General features: G+C 43.6%; 1 protein-coding gene across 1 annotated transcript; it reads left to right on the plus strand.

Moving 5' to 3' along the window:
- The first annotated feature begins 7,605 nt into the window (after nucleotides 1–7,605).
- TENT5D (terminal nucleotidyltransferase 5D) lies at nucleotides 7,606–21,444 on the plus strand. The gene is made up of 3 exons (XM_082771133.1): nucleotides 7,606–7,666; nucleotides 13,721–13,842; nucleotides 20,079–21,444. Exon 3 carries the CDS (start codon nucleotides 20,098–20,100, stop codon nucleotides 21,271–21,273), a length of 1,176 nt encoding a protein of 391 aa, XP_082627259.1. The 5' UTR covers nucleotides 7,606–7,666; nucleotides 13,721–13,842; nucleotides 20,079–20,097; the 3' UTR covers nucleotides 21,274–21,444.
- The last annotated feature ends 1,908 nt before the right edge of the window (nucleotides 21,445–23,352 follow it).

The raw sequence follows: 23,352 nt of genomic DNA on the forward strand, positions 1-23,352 counted from the left end.
CCACAGCTGGTGCTGGTCCTGCAGCAGGGGCAGCTCCCAGGTAAGGACGAGTGGCAGGGAACCACCAAGAAGCCTGCGTGACTGCTTCCTTGCTCCAGGAATTAAAAGAGTTTTGCTGCCAGGCCAGCCTGTGCCTTACTGAGCATTTAAAGGATGTCCTCAGAATGGAAATCAGAACAAATCTTTACTTTCTGTACAGTATTTGTCAGAACGGTTTATTCTCTGAAGGAATCTCTTTTGCTCTGTATTCATCGTTCATTTTGATTACACAACATAATAAGTAATAATAATATCAAGCTCCACTACAGCTCTTTTCATTCAAAGCTCATGAAATGCTTCTGTGTAGCACATGAATAATACTAAGGAGCCTTGCTGCTTCCCTAAGCCATTCTCTGTTAGAAACACCCTGAAATCCAACGTAAGCCTTTTCCCCTTTGGAAACGTGGGAGCCACGAGCGTTGTTCCTCGCACTGCTGCTGCAGTGGCAGATGAGCAGTGAGGTCTGAGGGTGCAGCAGGGCTGCCTCCACTCTTCTTCCCCTTTCCATGCAAAGTGGCAGCTAGCACATGCATTATTCAGATAGCAGCAGATGTTGCTCCAGGTCGTCCTCTAAACCAGCAGATCCCTCCTTGCTCATCGTTCACTCCCCCAAACTTCTTTTCATACCTTTCTGTACTCCCTGCCTGCTTCTGCTGCTCCCTCTTTGCTCAGGTTCTCCCTCTCTGTCCCTCCTGTGGAAGGAGACGTTTAGGAGGGTGCTTGACTACAGTCAGGAGTTCCCACCAGGCTGCAAGGAGTAGCTGGCTTTGCAGTGTGTGCACAGGAGCTTCCTTTGTGAGAACACAGAATCACAGAATCACAGAATTTTCTAGGTTGGAAGAGACCTCAAGGTCATCGAGTCCAACCTCTGACCTAACTCTAACAGCCCTCCACTAAACCATATCCCTAAGCTCTACATCTAAACGTCTTTTGAAGACTTCCAAGGATGGTGACTCCACCACTTCCCTGGGCAGCCTGTTCCAATGCCTCACAACCCTTTCAGTGAAGAAGTTCTTCCTAACATCCAGCCTAAAACTCCCCTGGCTCAACTTAAACCCATTCCCCCTCGTCCTGTCACCAGGCACGTGGGAGAACAGGCCAACCCCCACCTCGCTACAGCCTCCCTTGAGGTACCTATAGAGAGCGATAAGGTCGCCCCTGAGCCTCCTCTTCTCCAGGCTGAACAAGCCCAGCTCCCTCAGCCGCTCCTCGTAGGACTTGTTCTCCAGGCCCCTCACCAGCTTCGTCGCCCTTCTCTGCACCCGCTCAAGCACCTCGATGTCCTTCTTGTAGCGAGGGGCCCAAAACTGAACACAGTACTCGAGGTGCGGCCTCACCAGAGCTGAGTACAGGGGGACGATCACCTCCCTAGCCCTGCTGGTCACGCTGTTCCTAATACAAGCCAGGATGCCGTTGGCCTTCTTGGCCACCTGAGCACACTGCTGGCTCATATTCAGCCGACTGTCCACCATCACTCCCAGGTCCTTCTCTGCCTGGCAGCTTTCCAACCATTCCTCTCCCAGCCTGTAGCTCTGCTTGGGGTTATTGCGCCCCAGGTGCAGGACCCGGCACTTGGCCTTGTTAAACTTCATGCAGTTGACCTCAGCCCATCGGTGCAGCCTATCCAGACACAGTGAGCAGTTACCTGAGAAATCCCACCAGCCCTATGGTGAAAGCTGAGGCACAAAGTGAGTTGCTGCACAATGGATGGGGAATATAAAAAGAGAGAAAGAAAATAAATGTGCTATCAATTCATTAGAAGCAAGAGAAAGTCCAGGCTGACTTCTCAGTCAGGCAAGAGACAATAGCAGGTGGCAGAGGAAGGTTACATCTTTAAAAGACTGTGGACTAGGACTGACCTGCCAAAATTGTACCCGGCTTCATAGTTCTATGATTTCTGAGCAGGATTGATTTTTTTTTTTTTTTTTAAACCTGAATAACCGTGCTATACACTTAGGTATTTTCACCCAAACGATGCGCTCATTCACATTCATTCAGTGTGATTAATTCATGCGGGATTTCATCTTGTAATTAGCAGGAGTTACCCCTGGAGATGCAGCCCCTGGAGTATATGCAGGTGTGCACGTATTCAGGTGCAGATGCATATACGCAGATGTGCACGTGCCTACATCTTTGCCTAGCTAGAAAAGTTTCCAGGAGGGCTGGAAAAGCTCTGCAACGGGACATTGCTGGTCTGAGAGGGTGACAGGTGGAAATTTCACTACATGCTCTGAGAACCAATGCAGGATGGCATTTCAGAAGCTTCTCTGATAGCCTACAGTAGGAAGGCAGGATTTCATTCTCTTCCCTCAGGTGCTCCAGAACGCCCCCCACAAAAAATCAGATTATTTGAGCTTTACTAAGAGAGAAGATTGGATCAGCGGCTAAACAAGCCAGATCAAGTTATACATTTCTGTGCAGTTTTATTTTCTTCCCTGCCACCACAGGGATATATATTAAAGGGCGTGTGTATAAAAGACCAGCATTTGCCATATGGGGAGATCTTGCTATAATGCCCACAGAATTTTTGAGTGTAAATGTTTAATTTGGGATCTGGCATGATAAAGGAGTCAGAGATGAAAGGCACAGGCAGAGCGTGTCTTTCCTTCTGGCAGGACAGTCAGGAAATAGCATTTTTTCTGAGCTTCCCAGCTGTCCGTCAATGACGAATTACTGCTTGTTTCCATCTAGCCCAGCTTCAGCTGGTCTGAATATATTCTATTTACAAGGGCAGGGAGATTAGTTCAAGTTGCTCCAGACTTCACTGTGCTGACGTTGAAGGAGATAAACAGAGTAATTTGCTGATTCACCATAACAATTTTAATAAAATATGAGTCAGGATTTTCTCCTTTCATGTAATCATGAAATTAGGTTAGCATGCTTTGCTGAGCACTTAGCTCTACTATGTGTGTTCCCAGTAGCATCTAATGTTCCTATGGTATATTTCTGGAAGCATAACCGGATTTACGAGGCCACATTTTCTCCCATTTCCCCTGGCTTCCCAACAAACCAACACTCACCACTCTGTGTCTGGAATTAGAAGCCTCTTCTTCACTCTATTCCACAGTCACGATGCGAAGTGGATTTTCTGCAGCCTCTCACCTGCTGGACCATCAAATCTCCGTTTGAGATCACTGCGTGTGTGGGCTTCTCCAAAATCTGACAGCTACAGCAAAGTTGGCTGAATGTTCCAGGAGCTCCCCGGGTGGTTCATTCATCCTGGAGCAGCCTTCTGCCTGCTAGACCTGGTTCACATCCCCTTCACGTGGCACCTAGCTCATGCATGAGCCCTCTCGTTTGTCTCGCAGTCTGTCTGCCACCCTACCGGCGAGCTTTGATCTCCGTACGGTGCTGGCAGTGCCTTTCTAGTTTCCCACAGTTAAAGAAGCGATTTCAAATTGAAGTAGTTACTGCAGAAAATTGCATCCGTATTTCAACAGATTTCCTGAGGAAATTTTAAATGGTTATTTTTATAGCTTATTTTGAGCTTTTCAATTTTTTCCTCTCTGGCCAAAGGTTGGAAAATTATTTCATACAGAGCAGAGCTTGAGCATCAGTACAGGAAAAGAGCTAATTCTGACTAATCTCATGGTTTTGATTGTTTTGATTTGCTTTCATTCCAAGCATCAATGGCAGAAGAAAACGGGAATTGCATTCTGCCTTCAAAAAGACCTGCTCTGGGTGAATGAAAACATTCGCCACTTCTAGGCTCATGCAATAAATAAACACAACAAGTCTCTTCCTACTTAAGAATAAAACTCACTAAAAGGTAGAAGGAGCTATAAAAACTCAGACTTTTCTCCTTCCACTTCCCCGAAGAGAAATTTGCACATCAAGTAGTTCTCAAGAAGCCTCTTTTATTCAGTAAGTCCTGATTGGCACGCTACGGCTACTGGATTGTAAAAACAGACACGGGCAGTATAAATTCCTTCCTGAAATCTGGCCGAGCACTCGCTGCAAGGCGCCCTGTGACAAGAGGAAGAGCTTGCGCTGCTCTGACAGTCATGTGTGCAGGCTGCTGCTTTCACTCTGGCAGTCTGGAAAGGAAAATTTCCTGCAGTTGTCTTTCTTTTTTTGTGTGCAAAAGCAAAGTGAATGCCTAGTTAACCTGGAAAGTGCACTCCCCACCCCCCACCCTCCACCCCACCCCCCATGTTGTCTCAGAAACAGAACTTTAAAATTAAGGCCACAGGGATTTTTATTTATTTTTTTTCTCAAATGATTCCCTTTGAGACAGAATATGCATCATTCATGACATGAAATTCGGTACTTTTGGAGTGAAAATGTAGTACTGTGATGGAATTTTCCAAAGGTAAAAACTATTTTCTTCCCCTCTATTGAGCTGCAGAGTGGAGAGCTAAATGCACAGGCTATCTCAGATCTAAATACACGTGAGAATTGGGGAAGTGTAGATCAGGATCTGACCTTTACAATTCCAAGCTGGGTAATCTTCATCATTTTGAAACTGCCTTTATTGTTATCACAGTTTGAACTTGCTCTGCACACCAAAATCCCTATGAAATTTGATAAAATTTGAAGGTAGGGCTGGACCCCACTGTTGCAGTTGAGGATTTCGGTGCTGTTATTCTAGCAAATCATGACCTTGCGTTAGGTTTTCTACTGCATGCTATGGACTTGGAGCTGTGCATTCATAAAAACAGATAAAGGGCACGGTTCCAAGCCTCTGTGAAAAATTGGCTGTGCTTCTAAAATTTTATTCAGCAAGAAATCAGTGCTGTGCGTCATTGGTCAAAAGATGACTAAGCTCTGGTAATAAATGATATAAATGATAAGGATTTACTGCTAGATTATCCCACTTTTACTCCTATTGAGTAATACCTTACTTCTTAAGCAACGAATTAGAGATAAGAAAATCCTTAAACTAGGTGTTTGCTGAAAAGCTTTGCTGATGAGAAATGTATTTATGTATGTGTTAAGTGCTTTCTTGAATTAGGGCCAAAGGAGGAGGAGGCAGCAAGAGCCCAGGCTTTACAGAGCCTTTCTTGTACATCACATCCGCAGAGGAGACCTGGCCTTGGATGTTACTTTTAAAATCCTCATTTCCAAAACAAACAAAGTGCTCCGGGTGAAATCCCAGCGTCACTGAACTCAGCAGCAAGAGTTCCATCAACCTCATTGAACCCAGGAGTTCATCACGCAGATGGCCTTCTCCTTCATTCAACACCTTCTGTCACTTTTCTACTTGCTGAAAAATATATTGCTGCAAGCTCTGCGATCATTTCTCTGGCCTCACTGCCTATGGCCATTCATACGAGCGCGGTGACATCACGATGGCACAGATTTACATCCACCTCCCCGAAAATGCGCAAAGAGGTAAAGGCACAGTTCCAAGAAAATCCAGCTCTCCCTGCCTGACATCAAAGTAGGTTCATCAACCATTGACCATAAGCTTTTCTCTGTATATTAAACACTATTCTTTTACCCAGGTATGGTGTAAGATGGAAATTATCTGGTGATATTGACTGGAAAAAAAAAAAAAAAAAGAGAAGAAATACTTAGCTCTTACTGTTTTTGTAGTGCAGTAGAGCCATTAACTAATTAATCTGCCCAATCAATCACTCAACAGCTACATACAAGTGTTGGGTACAGCCGTGGGCTTCATCCTGGCACCTCGTGGTGACTCGTGGCCCGTTCCTCTGTCCTGCAGCTCGCTGCCTGGGGGCTCCTGGCTGGATGGGCTGGGAGACGGCGTGCCGGGAAATGAAATTGTTGGAGCTGAGAATTGGTTTGCGTTTTGTGTTTACGAGGGCTTGCAAGTTATGAAAATCTCATCCCTGATTTGTTTCTACAGTTTGACAGCCAGGAATATAAACTAATGCGGAGTGCTTGGCGTTTATGGCATAAAATGAAGTCGGTTCATAAGCAGCTTTTTTTTAATTACTAAGTGCTGTGTAATTGCTGCAGCAGCACTTTATCGCTGCATTCGTAAAACTGTTCTCAAGAGGAAAGAGACATTGAAGATGTTTTTAAGGGCCCTAAAGTATAACAGCTGGTTTGGGGATTTTTATATTTAACAAGGGTCAGATTGCATTGCGCTGAGTTCTTTCAAGATAAAAGGCTAAAATCTTGATTTTGTGTAATACCCAAGAGCCAGTCTAGAAGTATCTGGGTGCTGTATGTTAAAGTAAAAATGTGTCTCTTTCGGGTTATTAAATATATTTGCTTATAAAAAAAAAAAATTAGCTTAAAATACTTACATAGCCTTTTTTTTTTTTTTTTTTTTGGTCAGGGTATGCTCACTGTTATGAGTCACAGTAGTACTAAATCTGCACTTTTTCAAAAATAATCATGGCTTACCCATTTGGCAGAATTTCTCAGAACATTAAAGTAAATTATCTTTCATTGTACTTATGTGTAGTGGCAAAAGCAAACTTAGACGCTGCACAGCAAATAGAAGGTATTTAGTACTACAGCAGAATAGAAATGACAAAGAAAAGACCCAAATGCTATAAGCTGATTCCATGAGGTGATTTATTCCATCCAGTTTTAGAAGCCTACAGATGGAAAGACCGGCTTTCTAAATATACTAGAAACAAACTAGAACTGAGTTGGTGACAGCACTTGCTGAGGAGCGTATGGAGTCTGCAGAGAGGGACCTTAACCCGGCAAAGCCTCTGTGGGGCCAGATCCTCTCCCAAGAGCCGGGCGCTGTTCTCGTTGCAGCTAACCAGCAGGTAGGGTTTCAAGTGACCAACCTGCTGGTCCTTGTGCTTACATCGGGGATTTTGTGAACGAGTTTGGCTAAATCACCACAGTCCCTCTACTCTGCAGCCCTGAGTATGATTCCCTGGCTGCTCTGTGAGCACCCAGCTACCGGGTAACCACCAGGCGAGGGGCTGGCCTCAACTGGGTCTGCTTTGCGCTCCTGCAAACACAGAGAACGAAGCTTGTGCAGGAAGTTATCTCGAAACCAAGGCAGTTTTGTTTTGACACCGCTCTGGGAGTACAAGCCAAGAAGCGGGCAGCAGGAGCTCCGCGCAATGGGACTTTCCGTTCCCTGGGCCCCGTGGCATGGGGGGCGGGTGAGTGCCAAGGGACCAGGGGCAGCCCTGGTGGGGTCAGCACATCCCCGGCCACCTTCCTCGGCCCTTCCTCGCCTCAGGCCCGAATGGAGGCAGGGGCAGGGCTGGAAGGAGGACGAGATACAAGGTGGAGAAGGGGGGGGGCAGGCAGCCCCACCTCGGGCTGCGTGACGCGGGTTGCCATGGCCACCCCGTTTACGCTACAAGGCCCGGCGGGGGCGGGCGGCGGGCGGGGCCGCTTCAGCACCAGGGCGGCCGCGGACAGCAGCGGCCCCGGCTCGGCGGCGCCTCTCCCGCTGAGGGCTGCGCGGCTGCGGCGCCGGGGCCCTGCTCCAACCCGGCTCCGGGAGGTGGGGGGGGGAGCCCTCGCGGTCAGTCCCGGTCCCGGTTTTCAGCCCCGATACCGCCCGGCAGCACGGCCCCGGAGAACGAGGGGTACCGGGGGGTACCGGGGGGTACCCGGGGGGGGGCTCCTCCGGGCGGTACCGGCGCTGGGAAACTTTGGGAGCTCGGAGCTCGGAGCCCCGGAGTGGGGCCTCGGTGAGAGCCGGCAGCGAGGACACGGCGAGTTTTGTCGGCTTTTGGTAAGAGCGTGTGGGGTAAATCCGCTTCTTTCTTTATTATTTCTTGATGTATTCGTGAATTATGGGGGGCTCGCCGTGGTGGTGGTGGTGGTGGTTTGGTGTGAATCCTGTAAAGTTGTTGAGTTTGGGGTGGGATGGCAGCAGCAGCAGCCTCATGCTCAGTGGGGTGCTGAGGTGCAGGGGGCACCCAGCACCCTGCACCCAGCACCCTGCAGCCCCCCTGTGCCATCCCTCAGGCCTCCGGGGTCACGGCCGGCAGGAGGTCAGAGCCGAGGTCCCACTGGTTGGGATTCTCCGAGCTGAACTCCAAAAGTGCTCTGCCAACGGGGCATCGCTGCCCTGTGCCAAACCGAGCCGGCGTGCGGAGCCTGGGGTCGGCAGGAGCGGTTTGTCGTGCTGCCTTCCCGGCACAGAAATGCACCCTCAGTGCTCGCTGCCTGCTCCGAGCCACGGGCACGTCTCGGTGGTGCGTCTGGTGAGGCGCTGCACATCTTTAGGCATGTTTTGTTGTTCCAGCGGAAAGAGCAGGGCTGGCTGCACGGCCACACGCGCCGTGTTCCCTGTGCTGCATTAGCAGGAATAGTTCTTTTTCATGGCTCCCATAAAAAGCAACAAGGTAGGTATGAATAATGATGTGGATCACTGGTAAAGGCCAAGAAATGAATAATAAATGAACATGAATCGGGAGCAGGGACTCTCTCCCCCACTTTCTGCTCGTGTTCTCCTTAGAGCCAGGTGTGGCTCGTGTCTGTCCCACTCAGACATGTAACCCCCTCCCCCTGCCCTGTTGTCCTCCTGTGTGCTGTGGCTGCAGCATCCAGGAGCAGGGCTGGATGTGCACAGGGGAGAGCTGCAGGGCCAGGATTGTTATCTCCTCCTTCTCCTCCTTTATATCTGAGCTTTCTTGCATTCCCACAGCTGAGTTTAAAGTGAGCAGTAACAATTCTTCTAATTTGCTGTTGCTGCAGACCTTTGGCCTCGTGGTAGTGTTGCTTGCACGCCATCCCTGCTCAGCTATGCATTAAAGGCAAAACTTTACAGTAAATTCAGTTTTGTTGCCTCATTAGGCATCAGACATACAGCACTGTATTAAGAACTATGTGACCTGTAATGATTCAGCTGCCAGAAAGAGAGACGTCTAACGCTGACCCTTGTGAGCAAAGACCTGAACTTAACTTCCTGCCCTGCAGAGCGTGGAAACAGCTCCTGCTCAAGTTCAGAAGTAACTGCTGACACAGTAGGCTCCGATAATTTATGAATCCACTATAAATCAGATAAGTGGAAGAAACTCCTTGAAAGATCACATTGAAATCACATTCAGTTGAGTTATTTTGGAGAGTAAATTATACAGCGTTTAGGCTGGCAGTGGAAATTAATTCTTTGATTAACACTGCTCGAAGGAATGAAATTCTACCCTTATTTCTGAAATGCTTCTAATCCAGATCGGTGTCACAGCCTTCATGGTCCTCAGCTCTGATGATCCGGAGCTGTGGCTGTGGGTATCTTGCATGTGGGTCCCGGGACAAGTTTCGTCCGTGCCATCAGTGCTTTGCCTCCTGCATTAATGCTAAGTTACCCCACAGCAGATCACCCTGAGATTATCAACAGTGTTTGTTGAATTCCCAGTAGTTGCCTGTATAGGGGGAAAGTATTTGCCTTATGGATGTAAGGCACATATATGATGTGCAAACGTAGAGAAGAGCAGGAGAGAGCTCAGAGTTTACCTTACCTCAAGCCAAATGCACATACTGGGCCAGTTCTGCTCCCATTTATACCAAGGGAATTTCTGCTGTGAGAACTGAATTTGTACCATTGGGATTTAAATATTATCTATCAATTTATCTATCTATCTATCCACGTACCTACCTTCCTACCTATCCATCTGTATGTGTCTTTTGTAAGTCGTAGTCTGGCTTTCTCCCTTTGCCATCATCTTTATGCAAAAAGTTACTCGAAGCTCCAGTACAGACTCTGAGATACCACAGGGAACTGGCAACCTACCTACCATCCACTGCCATGCAGAATTAGAGTGCAGTCTATAAAGGAATAACGTAGACAGCTGTAAAATTTGAGCATAATACTGAGCACGGTTTCTTCACATTGCAGGAGTGTAAGTGGATAAACTAACATTGTCTTTTTTTCTAAGCAAGATATTTTTGTGTCTCTAAAAAACTGTTTCTTTCAGTACGTATTAACCAAAAAATTGTTTTCTTCCGTGAAACGCTATAAACTGGCACAGCAGATGTCAATTTATGTCAGCATCAGCTGATTTTCTTCTCCATTACCCTTTCTACTGGATCTTTGCTTATCTAGCAGGTCCTGCCTTTTTGACATCCAATGTCATGTCGAATGCTTTTTCACGTTTGGTGATAGAAAGCTTGACTCAGTCTGTCTCAAAACGTGGTGTCGTCATCCACATGATGGTCATTATGCATTATTGATAGTGATGGAAAAGTCATGAATACACACATCTTTGCTGCAGGGCTCTAGCCTTTTTCTTTGGTTTGTCGTTGCTTTATCTTCTCGCTGCGTTTTAGTGCGAGTGTCAACAGAGGCATTTCATTCTCCCTTCACCACGGAAGAGCAGCAGTGCCCTGACGCCGGTGCTGCAGCCCTAATCCTTTGCTTGATGTAGTTTGAATGGAGTTTTGCAGCTTTTACTTTATCACAGAACTCTGGAAAACATTTCAGTTACCAAAAGCTATTTTCTAGGAGACTGTTGGCTCTTACTGATGCAGCATTAAGAATAAACTCTTGTACAGCAAGTGCTTGAAGTTAATAAATAATTCATGTATGTTCCCCAATTTTACAACGTAACTTGTAAACCTGGGAAAACAGCATTAAAAAGAAATCCCGCTACTGTACTGTGTAGTCAGAGAACAAGTTTCTAATGCAAGTATGGAAATGAATTCAAAAATACATGAATTATATTTATATATTACCATTGCAAGCACAAATAGCAATAAAACCAAACAGCTGGGGACAGAGTGATCTTGGAATAGGACCCAGATTCCCCGTATTATCAGTTATGTGAGACAGATTCAGGGGAGGGTGCCAGCAGAACCTGGTCCAGGATACAGGAGTTTCTTCCAGCTCGCCTTAAACTCACCACGTACCACAGCAGTCACCAAGAGCCTTTATTCTGAGGGATCCTAAGCTGCTTAGCAAATCAGCCCGGAGACTTCAAGGAGTTCAGGTCTTCGGCCATAAAATGAAAATGCTTCTGGAGTGAGACAGGGTCACTGCTTAGCAGCAGATACTTTATGAAATATGCAGAGCAGAGCAGGAGTGGTACCGAGAGGTCTTTAAGCAACGTGATGCCGATCGCCTTCAGCTCGCTGGCTCACCCCAAGGAAGCCTCTCCAGGTGCGTTGTACTACAGTACGTACTATCAAAATCCAGCCTCCGTACGTCAGTGGCTCAGTACTGATTCAGAAAAAAAAAAAAAAAAAGTGTTTCATTGATTGAATCGACTAAGTACACCTTCCAGCAAGGCGCAGCGCTTTTTGGGATGTTCAATAAAAGAAGAAATCCATACAACCTTTCGTGCACGTTGTGTTGGAGCCACCTCAAAGGGACACAACCACAAGCCTGGTGGGTTCCTCTGATGCTTTCCTGACCAGGGCCATCCCACCAGGGAGGTTCCTGGGCTGCTCTGCCACTGCTGTACCTCGCTGGGTCTCTTTTGGTGTAGAAGAGGGGAAGAAGCCTCCGGATGGTTTCTGGGGAGAGCCTTGACTTCGAGATGCCCTCCATCTTCAGAAGACAGCCTGTGGCACCCTGCACAGCTCATCCTTCCTCCTCTGGCATTTGAAGAGGAGAGACCACTGTGAAGATGGTTGGTAGATGGCAAAGGAGGGTTGTTTTGTTCCTTAACTTGCCGGCTTTTGCTGCAGTTTAGTCATAATAATAGAGTTTTTGGTAAGTGAGCTTCAGGTTGAGTCACTGGTATCTCGAGCGAGTAAATAGGTTTTGGTATTAGTCTGGAGAGCTGCGGAGAGCAATCGTGCACTGCATGGGGAAGGGGGGAGAGCTGAGAGTGCCCGAGCAACCCCCACAGGCGCTGAAACCCAGGGGGGATGCGGGCACCCAGGGGGTTTGGGGGCAGGACAGCACCCAGAGGCAGCGGCCGGCTGGCACCGGGCTCCCAAGCAGTGCTGAGGGGAAGCCCAGGGGCAGTCGTGTGCTGGCATCGTGTGCCTTGCTCATTGTGCACACAGCCACGAGGGTAAGAGGCTTTGAAACGAGTTTGTCAGTGCGCACCGTCACAACTCACATTTGGAATTCAAGAACAGAAGGATATTATCTTTGAGATAAAATGTGATTGTTGACGTAGTCATTTTTATTTTTATTTTTACTCCAGGAAGAAAAAATCCTGGAAGCCACGAGCAGGGAGCAATAAACTGATACACTTCTTCCTGTAATGACTGAGTCAATAAAAGGCAGCCATTGAGAATAAAGTCCCAACAGCCAAAGCACTTCATCAATCTCAGCTGCTGCTTTTATGAACATATTATATAATAATGGGTGTTCACACACAAAAAAATACAAAGGTCCCTCTTTCCTTCCCCTAAATATCACCAGGGAAGCCATTAATTCTACTCTAGTGTTAATCTATTCTATCATGATGATATATCCGTTAATGGTTATCATATATCCATTAAACCTTCCGCCCTCACACAGAAGGAAATAACAGTAGTTCATTGTTAAAAAAGACCAAATGATGTATTTTTTTAAAGTAGCTGCCTATATATTTGTCTGACTCTCCCTCCAGAAGGCCAGACTCTGCATGCTGGGACTCTTTTAGCTGAGCAGCCAGGAAGCTTTTCCTTGCACTGAAGAAATTACTGCCTTCTTCCTCGCAGCCCAACCTCAGCCCTTGCCGGCCCAAACCCTGGGTTCCCAGCTACAAACGGGAGCTGTCACCGCACAGATTTGGGGAGCAAGTCAGGGAACATCCATTCATTCAATCAGCAGCCCATCGTGAGCTGGAAAGCAGCTGAGAGCTGCTGAGGTCCTGCCACAGCAAGGACAGTGTGAGGAAACCAACTATCGGGCTTTTGGCAGCAGCAAAAACATATTCAGTGACAATGACATGACTGCTGTAGCATGGCAGAAAAACAAAACCAAAACCATAATATTCTTAATTAAATTAATATGATGGTCCATACCATACGGGGCTATTATTTCAGCTTTTCTCACAGATTGTGCTTATATTTACACTCAAGTCATACTTTCACAATTGTATTTACTCAGTAGTATAAATACTTTGGCCTAAAAGACGAGATTGTGGAGCACAACTCTGCAGCAGGGAGTAAGTTCACATCTACATCAAGTCATACACCAGACAGGGTGCTCCTCGGGATGCTTTAAAGCCTTCTGTAGGTGTCAGGACTTAGTGGGATGGGGCACTGGAAGGAGGGTCTTTGAAGGAAAGCCTACCAAGACTGCCAGGCTGCCAGCACATCCCTGAGAGAAGAAATAGTCAGAAGTGCCTGTATAATCAGAAGCGCCTGATTTTTTTACAGTTCCTGCTTAGCTTGTCAAAGGGCCATTTGGTGCATGGAAATTCCAGCAACAGGCTGAATCCTGGGCTTACTGTAAATGAACCGCCAACCTAGTCTGCCAAGAAATAGCCCTTCCTGTCATCTGTACATATTTTTAGGAGGCATAAGGAACCATTTCACAATTTATAATATTCAATTTTGCTGAGTTGTTACTAGTTCTAATTTTTTGTATAATTCCCCTCTGTCCTTGCTAATTTGCATGTCTATTAATAATATTAACTTCTTATTTTAAATCCCTTAGAGAAAATAGCAAGTTGTTAACATCCTTGCAGAGGATTAAGTATGACCTGAAACCCAGAGTCTTTATGAGCACTTCTGTGCCTTGCCACTGCTTTTACCTTATCATTTCTGACTTAAAAGGCTCTTGTTATGACTGCGGGACTGCCAAGTCATAATGCATGATTTATTATGTACAGCAGGTGACTGGTAGTTAACATTTATCTCAAAAAGGATGTTATTGTTTTTGTGCTTTTTTTTTTCCCTGCAGCTTTCCCTGGGTGGTTCACGTTTTTATCAGTGACAAGATGACAATTCGTATTTTTACCAAAGGATCCAGTGACTCATCCTATTAAACTGCTGGGATACGTGCTTGCTAATTGTCCTGCCACGGTAAGTCCATGGGATTTTGCATTTTCTCTGGACATATTATTCATGAATTAGTCCCCAGCATTCATTCGGTAGTACAAATAGTATTTACCTGAAGATGTAACTTCCCAGTGATGACCAGAGCCCAAAGTAGTCTAAAGATTGCATATCACAGCTATTTTGTTTAAGTTATTACAAGGTTAGCACAAATAGAAGATTGACCATACCTCATACCATGCCATTTACAAGGCTGAACCTGAAGGCCATGTAAGAAGCACCCTCATGTTGTGAGAAGTGATAAAAAAGCACAATATGGCTGGCCTTGAAAATGCTACCCTGTGAGATCCACGTGCAGCTGATAATGAATGTACTGTGAGTCATGATGGAAAACTTCAACATCCAAAAAAAAAACCCATCTCCAGGATAACGTAACATGGATTATGCATTAGTATCAGTTGCCCAAAGTAAACTCCTTATTTATCTGGTCCCTCCTGAGAACTGCCATGCTACTGAGCCAATATCCTGCAACATTTCAGCAGAAGTCTAGGCTGCTCAGTTCCTTTTCCCAGCTTTGTGCTATAGCAGAGTATGGCTGCCCTTGTGCTATACTGTTCTGCAAATCCATTCAGTCTGGGAGAAGAGCTGATGCAGGCTGGTACACAACTGTGTTGTTTTTCCTTGTTCCTTGGGTTGGGTTGGAGAAAAGGTAGGAAACATTTTAGTTCATAACATCTCTGCTTCTCTTCTACATGCTTGTTTTGCCCTTGAAGGTGATGTTCTGTGGCATGGTCCAAGCAAACCACTCTCTGTTGAAGCCTGTTTTGCACACCATCCAGCCTTATCTCATCAGAGAAGAGCATATGGCTTTGAGTTATTATTTGTTATTTCAGGGTAACTAGATGGTAACTGTACTGAAAACTTATGGCAAATCATGCGTTATCTCACAATAACAGGATAAATAAACAGTATCTTCACTGCATGCATTAACAGTAATGGAAGGAAAAACTCATGAAAAACATTGTCAATCGAGTTTAAATATGTTCCCATTTAGGGTGCCCCAGATGCTTCTCTCACATGCATTTAAATTATAACCAGGACTCAATCCACATTCAACATTCTTGCCTTCAGAGCTAAAGCCAGCTGCAGTCCTTAAGTCAGCGAGTATGCAAAACACTTGAAAATGTCCAGCTTAGGGGAGAAATGTATCTTTGAATTAACATAAAACTTTAACAAGACAACACAGAAATCAGCTGTGGTGCGTCTAATGTGTATGTAGCAAAAGCAATACGGAGCTTTAGGGGAAAAATTGCAATACCTACTTGGAGCAGCTCTAGGGTAAATCCCCAAATGGTAGAACGCAGGGCTCCTACAGCAGCTGCAAGACGCTTTACTTGAGCTCTAAAAGGTCCCCTAGCAACTGGTTTCAGGTGCAGACAAAGGTAAAGACAATTGGAGCGTTAAAGTATTCCATATAATTGTTGTAAAATAGACAAGTTGGGTAGTAGATAAAAGCAAAGGAAAGAGACCAGAGCTAACACAGCTGCACAAAAACTATTTCAGATGTATTCTGCTTGACAGTGCCAATACATTGCAAAGCCTTTGAAAATACGCTGAAGCAACATTGTAGAGTATATAAAAAAAAAAGAATCTTAAATGGTTTATTGGTAAAATATGAGCTAAATTTGATGAGACTGTCCTCTAGACTGTAAGTATCTGTTTCCATGAAAGCTGCGTGGAACATTAAAGCTGTCATTAGCCTGGCAGATTCTCTTGATTCAGTTGTAAAGCCAGATCCACTCTTTTTTCTTTCTTTTTTTTTTTTTTTTTTTTTTCTGATGAAGCTAGTATATGGCATTATGTTAAGAACTGGTTAATTAAATCTTTTATTGTTGCAAAACCAAACTCATAGATGTTTAGTCCAAACCCTGCTAAAGAACGTTAGAGACCCTGATTTCAATGTTTCGCTCACAAAAATGTGTTTAATGATCTCCCACCACCCAAACATTTTTCCACATTGCAACCACTTCACCAGTGACAATTTGAGGACAAACTGGAACTTGAATCAGGGTCATATTCTTCTAACCTTATAATAAGATTAATATATCACAACACATGACTAGGTATGATTCTTTTTATTCTGTGCTTCTCTAGTCAGTATAAGTAAGTACCCGGAAAACTATTTTTCCTCATCCCTTTATCTGGCAAAGATCTTAAATCAGGCAGGATTCAGGGGCCATTGCAGCACATAGTAACATTTTAAATCCCATAAACAAAAAAGTGAAAAAATCTTTAGGAGAGAGTTTCAATAAGTTCCAAATACTGATAAAATGTAGGGGAAAAAAAAAAAAAACAACCACCAATTTTCAGTATACAATTTCAAAGGCTATTTGTTCTTTTCACTGCCACAGCACAAGAGTTTCTGCAGCCTTCCATGTGTCCATGTACGGACTTTAAGCTAGGAAAACATCAAATGTAAAGTGTATGAAATGCTTTTAGCATGTGTGCGTGCAATCCCAGCGCGGTGCTGAGAAGGAAGCCACCATTCAGCCCCTTTTCCCATGAACCCAGAGCTCCTTCGCCTTCAGCCTCGTCCATACACGGGGCACTTGCAGGGAGCTGCCTTCCCTTCATCCCGTGATCTCCCGTTTTGCACAGCACTGTGACTAATTATAGCCCCAGGACTACTGCTGATTTATTGTCACTGAGGCCTACTTGCATTAATAACTCCTGACATTAGCCTGAACACCTCGGTAAATAAATTTGCCACTGCTTAAGAAACAAGGTTCCTAATGACTATAAAATTGCCTGGAAATTGTTCTCGTTGCCTAACAAGATTAAGGAAAAGAACAAGAGAAAGTCCTTCTAAGAAGGTGCAGAGTTATGTACTGGGTTACAAACTGAAAGAAAATTGGTAAATTTTAAAACAAAACAAAACAAAACACTTATCTACATCTATCTGTAAATTAATTATATTCTTGACGCCTTAATACTGTTTTTTGTTTTTTTTTTCCAAGGACATTTTCCTTACTTGTTAAAACTGAAGGCATCATTTCAGCACAGAATTCTTGGTATTTGTCATAAGATATTTCTCAGACATTCATGTCAAGGCTTTGAACTCACAGGGCATCACCAGATTCTCCAGAAATCACTTGAGAGGAATAAAATTTTGAAGTGCTACTCTTAATGAAGGAACAGAAGTTATCTGCTTTCCCTTCAATGGAAAAGAAATACCTGATGACATTACCTTTTCTTTCCATTTTAAAATCTTAGCATATTGCAATGAAACTGAAAATAATTGATAATGTGTTAAAAAAAAAAAAAAAAAAAGAGAAAAAAGAATGGATTTGAATGGCTTTCTAAGCTTACTTAGGGATTCCATCTTCCAACATTCAAAAGGTGTTTCAGGTGGGTTCCTCTGCTAAAGAGGGGATTGAACATTCCCTTCTCAAAGCCTGTTACTTCATGTCACAGCATCACTCTTGAAAAGCTCTTTCAAAGTGCTGCAGTATCAGACAAGTCCCACAACATAACAGTACAGCTTACGCAGCAGTGCCGACAGCGGTCAGTTTGCTGGATCATTAGAGCTGGTCCACCATAACCTGACTTGTCAATACCACAGACGACAAACTTGGCAGCAAGAGAGTTTATGCAAAACACTCTCCTCCCAACCTCCTCACTCACCCACAGTTGTACTGCTTCACAAATTCACAGTGTCTTTCTGCAACAGCTATTTTTGATGATAAAAAACATGATAAAAATGCACTGGGATGTCATAAGGGCTATGAAAGATGGATAGAAGTTTTCCATAATAATTGTTTGCGGTAATAAAGGAGCAAGCGTGCAATCATAATAAGAAATAGCTGATGGTAATGAAGGAATAAGCATGTCGTGTAAAGTAGATAGATACTGTGGTGGATGGCAATTTCTCTCCCTTTCAGTTCTAATGCCGTATTTTTAAATTCCTGCAGGAAAGTTTGTATGGAAACAAATATATATATATATTTCTGTGTTGTGTATATGGAGTTAATACATCAACAATGTCAGGAGCAACACAGCTGTGCCAGAATTGTAGGATTTGATCCAAGACCTTCACACCTACAATTCAGTGGCAATTAAACTCCTATTATTTAGCAATAAATAAATAGTCCTGATTTAGCAAACTTTTAAGCCATGTGTTTAACATCAACCATATGGTTGGTTCTGTTCTTTCTAACGAGGCCAGAAAGGTGCTTCAAATTACGTATGTTCTTCATTAGCTTTCTTTAGAGCTGAAACAATACCAGAAGTATGTGAGATGTGGCTCAGGATTGTTCCCAAGCCATTTATCAGTCCACAAATGACTTGAGGTTACTGCAGTACAGTACGTGGAATCTGAAGGCAGGAAATATATGACCACGTACACGGAGAGTCACTACTAACTAACACTGTACCCTTTTCAGTTGTGTTATTACTCAGTGTGATTTTACTTTATTTGTTATTCTTGAGCTTTAGCTAAAAAAATATGTTTTAGCCATCTGTCAGCTGCAGCATTTCTCCGTGCTTCGGTAGTTCATTTGCAGTGTTGTCAGGTACCTGAAAATCACTTCTTTCACGTGGCTCGTGAACCATGGAGCCGTTTCAGATCACACGTGAAAACCACGAGTTATCAATGGCTGATAAACGCCCCAAATAGCTGTGTGAACTGAAGATTTTTTTCTCTTTTGAGCAGTGAAGAAAGGTCCCGCTGCCTCCCTAACTTTTCTCTTGCTTCATCTGTTGTGTGGAGCAGCAAACCCAGCTGCAGGCTGAGCTCGCTGAGTCGCAGCAGCCCTGCACGGAGGCTGACTGAGGAGGTGGCAGGAAATCACAGTATCTACCCCTGAGTTGGCACGTGATTTATGAAAGAGCATTGAAAAATCGTATAATCGGTTCAGCACTAAAACATTTTGATTCACCACCTGAGCAAACTACCCCAAAAGAAGCGCAGAAGCTTAGCTAGAAGAAGGGAACGATGCCCATGGAGTTGGGAAGTTCAAAGAGCCCTCGGAGCAGTTTTCATTCTGCAGTGCTGACATCAGCATCAGGAGGCAGTAAGATTAGGACAGGCGTCTTTTGGTGTGTGTTAGACACCTAATGCTCGGCAATATTTTCCTTTTTGGGCGTTCGTTAAAAGCACTTCTTCCTCACTGTAATCACGCCTAATTATATAATTGCATGATTGTGTTTGTATTCTCAGCATACATAAATCAAATTAAAAACTTAAAGCTTTTAAATTCCCATTACACAAATTTAATTAAAATAAAGTTTCCATATGATCAATTAGAATCATTTAAAAAACAATATTCTGGGGCTTGCAGCATTTGTTTGCTCATTATAAAATGTAAGTAAATAATCTATACTAAGCTCTATCTGCTTGCTTAATAAGATGATATGAAGATGAGAAAATTTTAACCTGAGGCATTCCAGAGCTGGAGTTTTATCCCAATATCTCTGCAAGGGCTTCTTTGCATGCTTTCTTGAGAGGTTTTAGGGTATCAGTGCAGACTGGAAGGGATTTTCTTGACAGTTCTGCAAACACGAACTTGCAGCATTGGATCCTTGCTGTCAGATGGTTAACGGGATAGAAGAGAAAGATTTTGCTTCAGAAATATAGTGGAAATAGCTGCACAGTTATTGGATATCCAGTTCGTAAACCATAAGAAACAGTGTTGAAGGATGCTTGCATACAGATTACCCACAGAAACCGAAGTACACTCAAGGCATATGGCTAGGTAAACAACGAGTGGGTTGCATTATTTGTGCTTTTTCAAAAAGCTACTTAGTCTTTCAGTATTTTCATTGTGCAAATCACTGAAAATAAAAGGAGATGTCTAGACAGGACAAGAACCAAGTTTGCTCCTTTTGTTGATTTTAGCTCAGTGAAATTTGTATGGAGTTTCTTTGTAACTACCAAGTATTCCATGTTGTTAACCTTTGAGTAGTTTCAAATGTAGTTTTAAATCTGTATGGTTTACTGCACTGACTTTGAGTCACAGATTATACAATAACACAATGGTTTCTCAGCAGGATTAAAACCTGACTACATTAAAATTCAATTAAAAGCCTGCGAGAAGTGCGGTGGTTGAGTCAGACAGTTAATTCGGATTGTGTCTCAGTGTAAAATTAACTGCTTTATCACTGCACCAAGGAAGTAAGATATGTTTCTCATAACAGTGAAATGTCAGCCCATCTTTATTTGAGCAAATTCTAACATTTTTCTTTTAATTTCTGTTTCTCCGTAGTTAGCCAACTGATATCACAATGACCGAGGACTTAGACCACAGATTCAGTAGTCTCACCTGGGATCAGATTAAAATCTTGGATCAAGTCTTAGCGGAGGTAATACCTATTCACGGGAGAGGGAATTTTCCAACACTGGAAGTAAAACCCAAGGATATAATTCGTGTGGTGAAAGAACAGCTCATCGAGAAGCAAATCACTGTTCGAGATATCCGCCTGAACGGTTCAACAGCTAGCCACATCCTAGTGAAGCAGAATGGAACTAGTTATAAGGACCTAGATATCATTTTTGGGGTGGAACTTCCAAGTGAGCTCGAGTTCCAGGTTGTTAAGGAAGCAGTTCTTAATTGCCTATTGGACTTCTTGCCGAAATGTGTGAATAAGGAAAAAATCACTGCCCAGACCATGAAAGATGCCTACGTGCAGAAAATGGTCAAAGTCTCTACTGACCACGACCGCTGGAGTCTCATCTCGCTGTCAAACAACAGCGGCAAGAACGTAGAGTTAAAGTTTGTCAACTCGCTCAGACGGCAGTTCGAGTTCAGCGTGGACTCCTTCCAAATCATTCTGGACTCCATACTAAATGTTTACAGAGAAACAGACTGCAAACTAGCAGAGGACTCTCACCCCACTGTTATTGCAGAGAGTATGTATGGAGACTTCAATGAAGCAATGGACCATTTAAAGTACAAGCTGATCTCCACGAGGAACCCTGAGGAGATCAGAGGAGGCGGCCTTCTGAAGTACAGCAATCTCCTGGTTCGTGACTTCAAGCCAGCAGATGAGGCTGAAATTAAATCTCTGGAACGTTACATGTGCTCCAGATTCTTCATTGATTTTCCAGATGTTGCTGAGCAGCAAAGGAAAATTGAGTCATATCTGCGCAACCACTTCATTGGGGAAGAAAAAAGCAAGTATGACTACTTGATGACTCTGCGTGGAGTTGTAAATGAGAGCACAGTCTGTCTCATGGGACACGAACGAAGACAAACTCTGAATATGATTACAATTCTGGCTTTAAAAGTGCTGGGAGAACAAAATATCATCCCAAATGCAGCTAATGTAACATGCTATTATCAGCCTGCTCCATATATCAGTGACAGAAACTTCAGCAATTACTACATTGCTCATGGACAACCGCCTATCATCTACCAGCCATACCCATTTCACATACCAATGCAAAGCGGCATGGTTTAGGAACACGGTAACCTCCTCAGCACTTAGACCCCTCTCTCTTTCCAGTTCTCTCCGTAATAAACGCCTCATTAAACCAAGTTCTATCATCACTTTTGATTTCAGGACATATTTTTGTGCAAGTTGCCAAAGTTGTTTGGTTGGTCGATGTCTCAAACACCTTTAAGCAGATCATAAAATGAGTAAAATGGTTATTGTTATTCATGATGTATTTATACCCCCATGTGTGTTTGGGCTGTACTTTTCTTTTGGATGAAAAGAGAAGGATATAAATTATTCTAATTTTATAAGACAAAATGCACTAAGGTCTGGGTTCTAATAAATTCTTAAGCAAAATTTAAATAGTGGAAATGAAAACTTAAGCCTTCTACTGAGATGCCTGTCAGTAGAAATGCCTAATTCTAGAAATGCCAGTGTTCTGGGCACATTAAACTAAAGCATCCACCAATAATACCCATGCAGTTCCAACATTTATTTGCAGCACCTTTTGGAAATAGGCATTGATGGTCTGCCTCTCGGTGGACTGAGCTCCTCCTTGTAGGCTCACGTCTGGTCATTCTCGACTCCCACCAGAGACATGAGGTCCCTCCCCTCACCAGAGTGCTCATCAGCAGGGGTTAGCAGGAAACATCTCCACCAAGAGCAGAATCAGCCTTTTTGTGAATCCAAAATTTCCGCTGACCTGAGCGAGAGATTTGGCCGCTGAAGTAGTGCAGTGTTGAACCCCAGGATCTGACTCACAGATAATGAAAGAGATACAACTATTCTGATTATAGTAGTCCTGAACAACAAGGTAATAGAACGAGAAAGAAGGTGAAAATTGAGCACATAGGGCTTGCTTTTTATTGCTAATTTATTATTGATCAGAGATGCTTCAATGCATAATAAAAGGAGTCAGAAAAAAAAAAAAAAAAAAAGCCCAGGACCATGTTGTTTTTAAATGAATTAAAAAACAAATCCTTGGCAGTGGCATTTGAAAAAAATGTTTTATACTAGCAATGTCCTGTGTAAGCTTCGTTACTCGCACACTGGTAGCAAATGAAGATTTGTCTTATGATCAGGAAGTAAAACATTACAAATTTGTGTGTGTTTACCAAAGATAAGTTTTAAACATCACATAAGTGCCTCCCTGTGCCAGTTGCTCCATGACAGTGATAATGCTGTCTGCTATCATGCTAGAGAGCTCCTGAATTACGAAAAGAAGTGAAACATATGCCCTTGGTACTCCATTGATGGGTTACAAGGCGCTGGCAGTTCTGAAGTCAGAGAGTTTGCACCATTGACTTCGGTTTGAGCAGGTTTGGAACAGACAGATCTGAGGTTGTTCTCCCTGAAACGCCTCCGGTTTAGATGCTGAACGTGGTACAGCAAGGAATAGAAAGGAAAAGGAGACAGAAGGGATGCGGCTGTAAAATCAAAACAGTCAACTGGAAATGTAAGCAGTAGAGTTTCTTACATCTGATGCTTAACATGTCACTGTGTCATGCTGAGCCTTCACTACTGGTTTAGTTTACGTCCTCCTCCTCATTTCTGAAAGCATTGACTACATTTTATCTGTTTACAACAAGTGTCAGGTCTTAGAAATTTCTGCTACTTGGAAAAGAGTGTTTATTTTACACAGAAATATGCTACATATCAATATTTTAAATCAAACATCTCTGGAATGTCTTAAGGTCTATGATGTTCTACTTGCAGTGAGATGTAGCTTTCCTTTTTCCCATTCTATGCCTGCACAGTAGAACAAAGAGCTGTTTAAAGACAAATGTGTTGACCGTCATCACTAAAGTTAAACCTTTTCTGTAAAATACAGTGCAAAAAACATAATGCAGATTACCGTGTGAGAAATGCGTGTGCAATATTAGGAGGGTATCCTGATCTACTTGGAAACCAATTCATTTTGTGATGTTTTCAGGAATTATTTTACTATTATTTTTCCTGATGTCTCAAGTATGTCCAATTCCACATCTAAAAGCACATTTTATTTCACTTTCTCTAGAATCTTTCCATTGATTAAACTGTATTTACTAAAATAGGCAATTCTAATTGCTATGTTATCAGATATGATAGCACGATACTTGCATG

The sequence above is a fragment of the Aythya marila genome (genome assembly GCF_965140915.1).
Source record: "Aythya marila genome assembly, chromosome: 13".
NCBI classification, from domain to species: Eukaryota; Metazoa; Chordata; class Aves; order Anseriformes; family Anatidae; genus Aythya; species Aythya marila.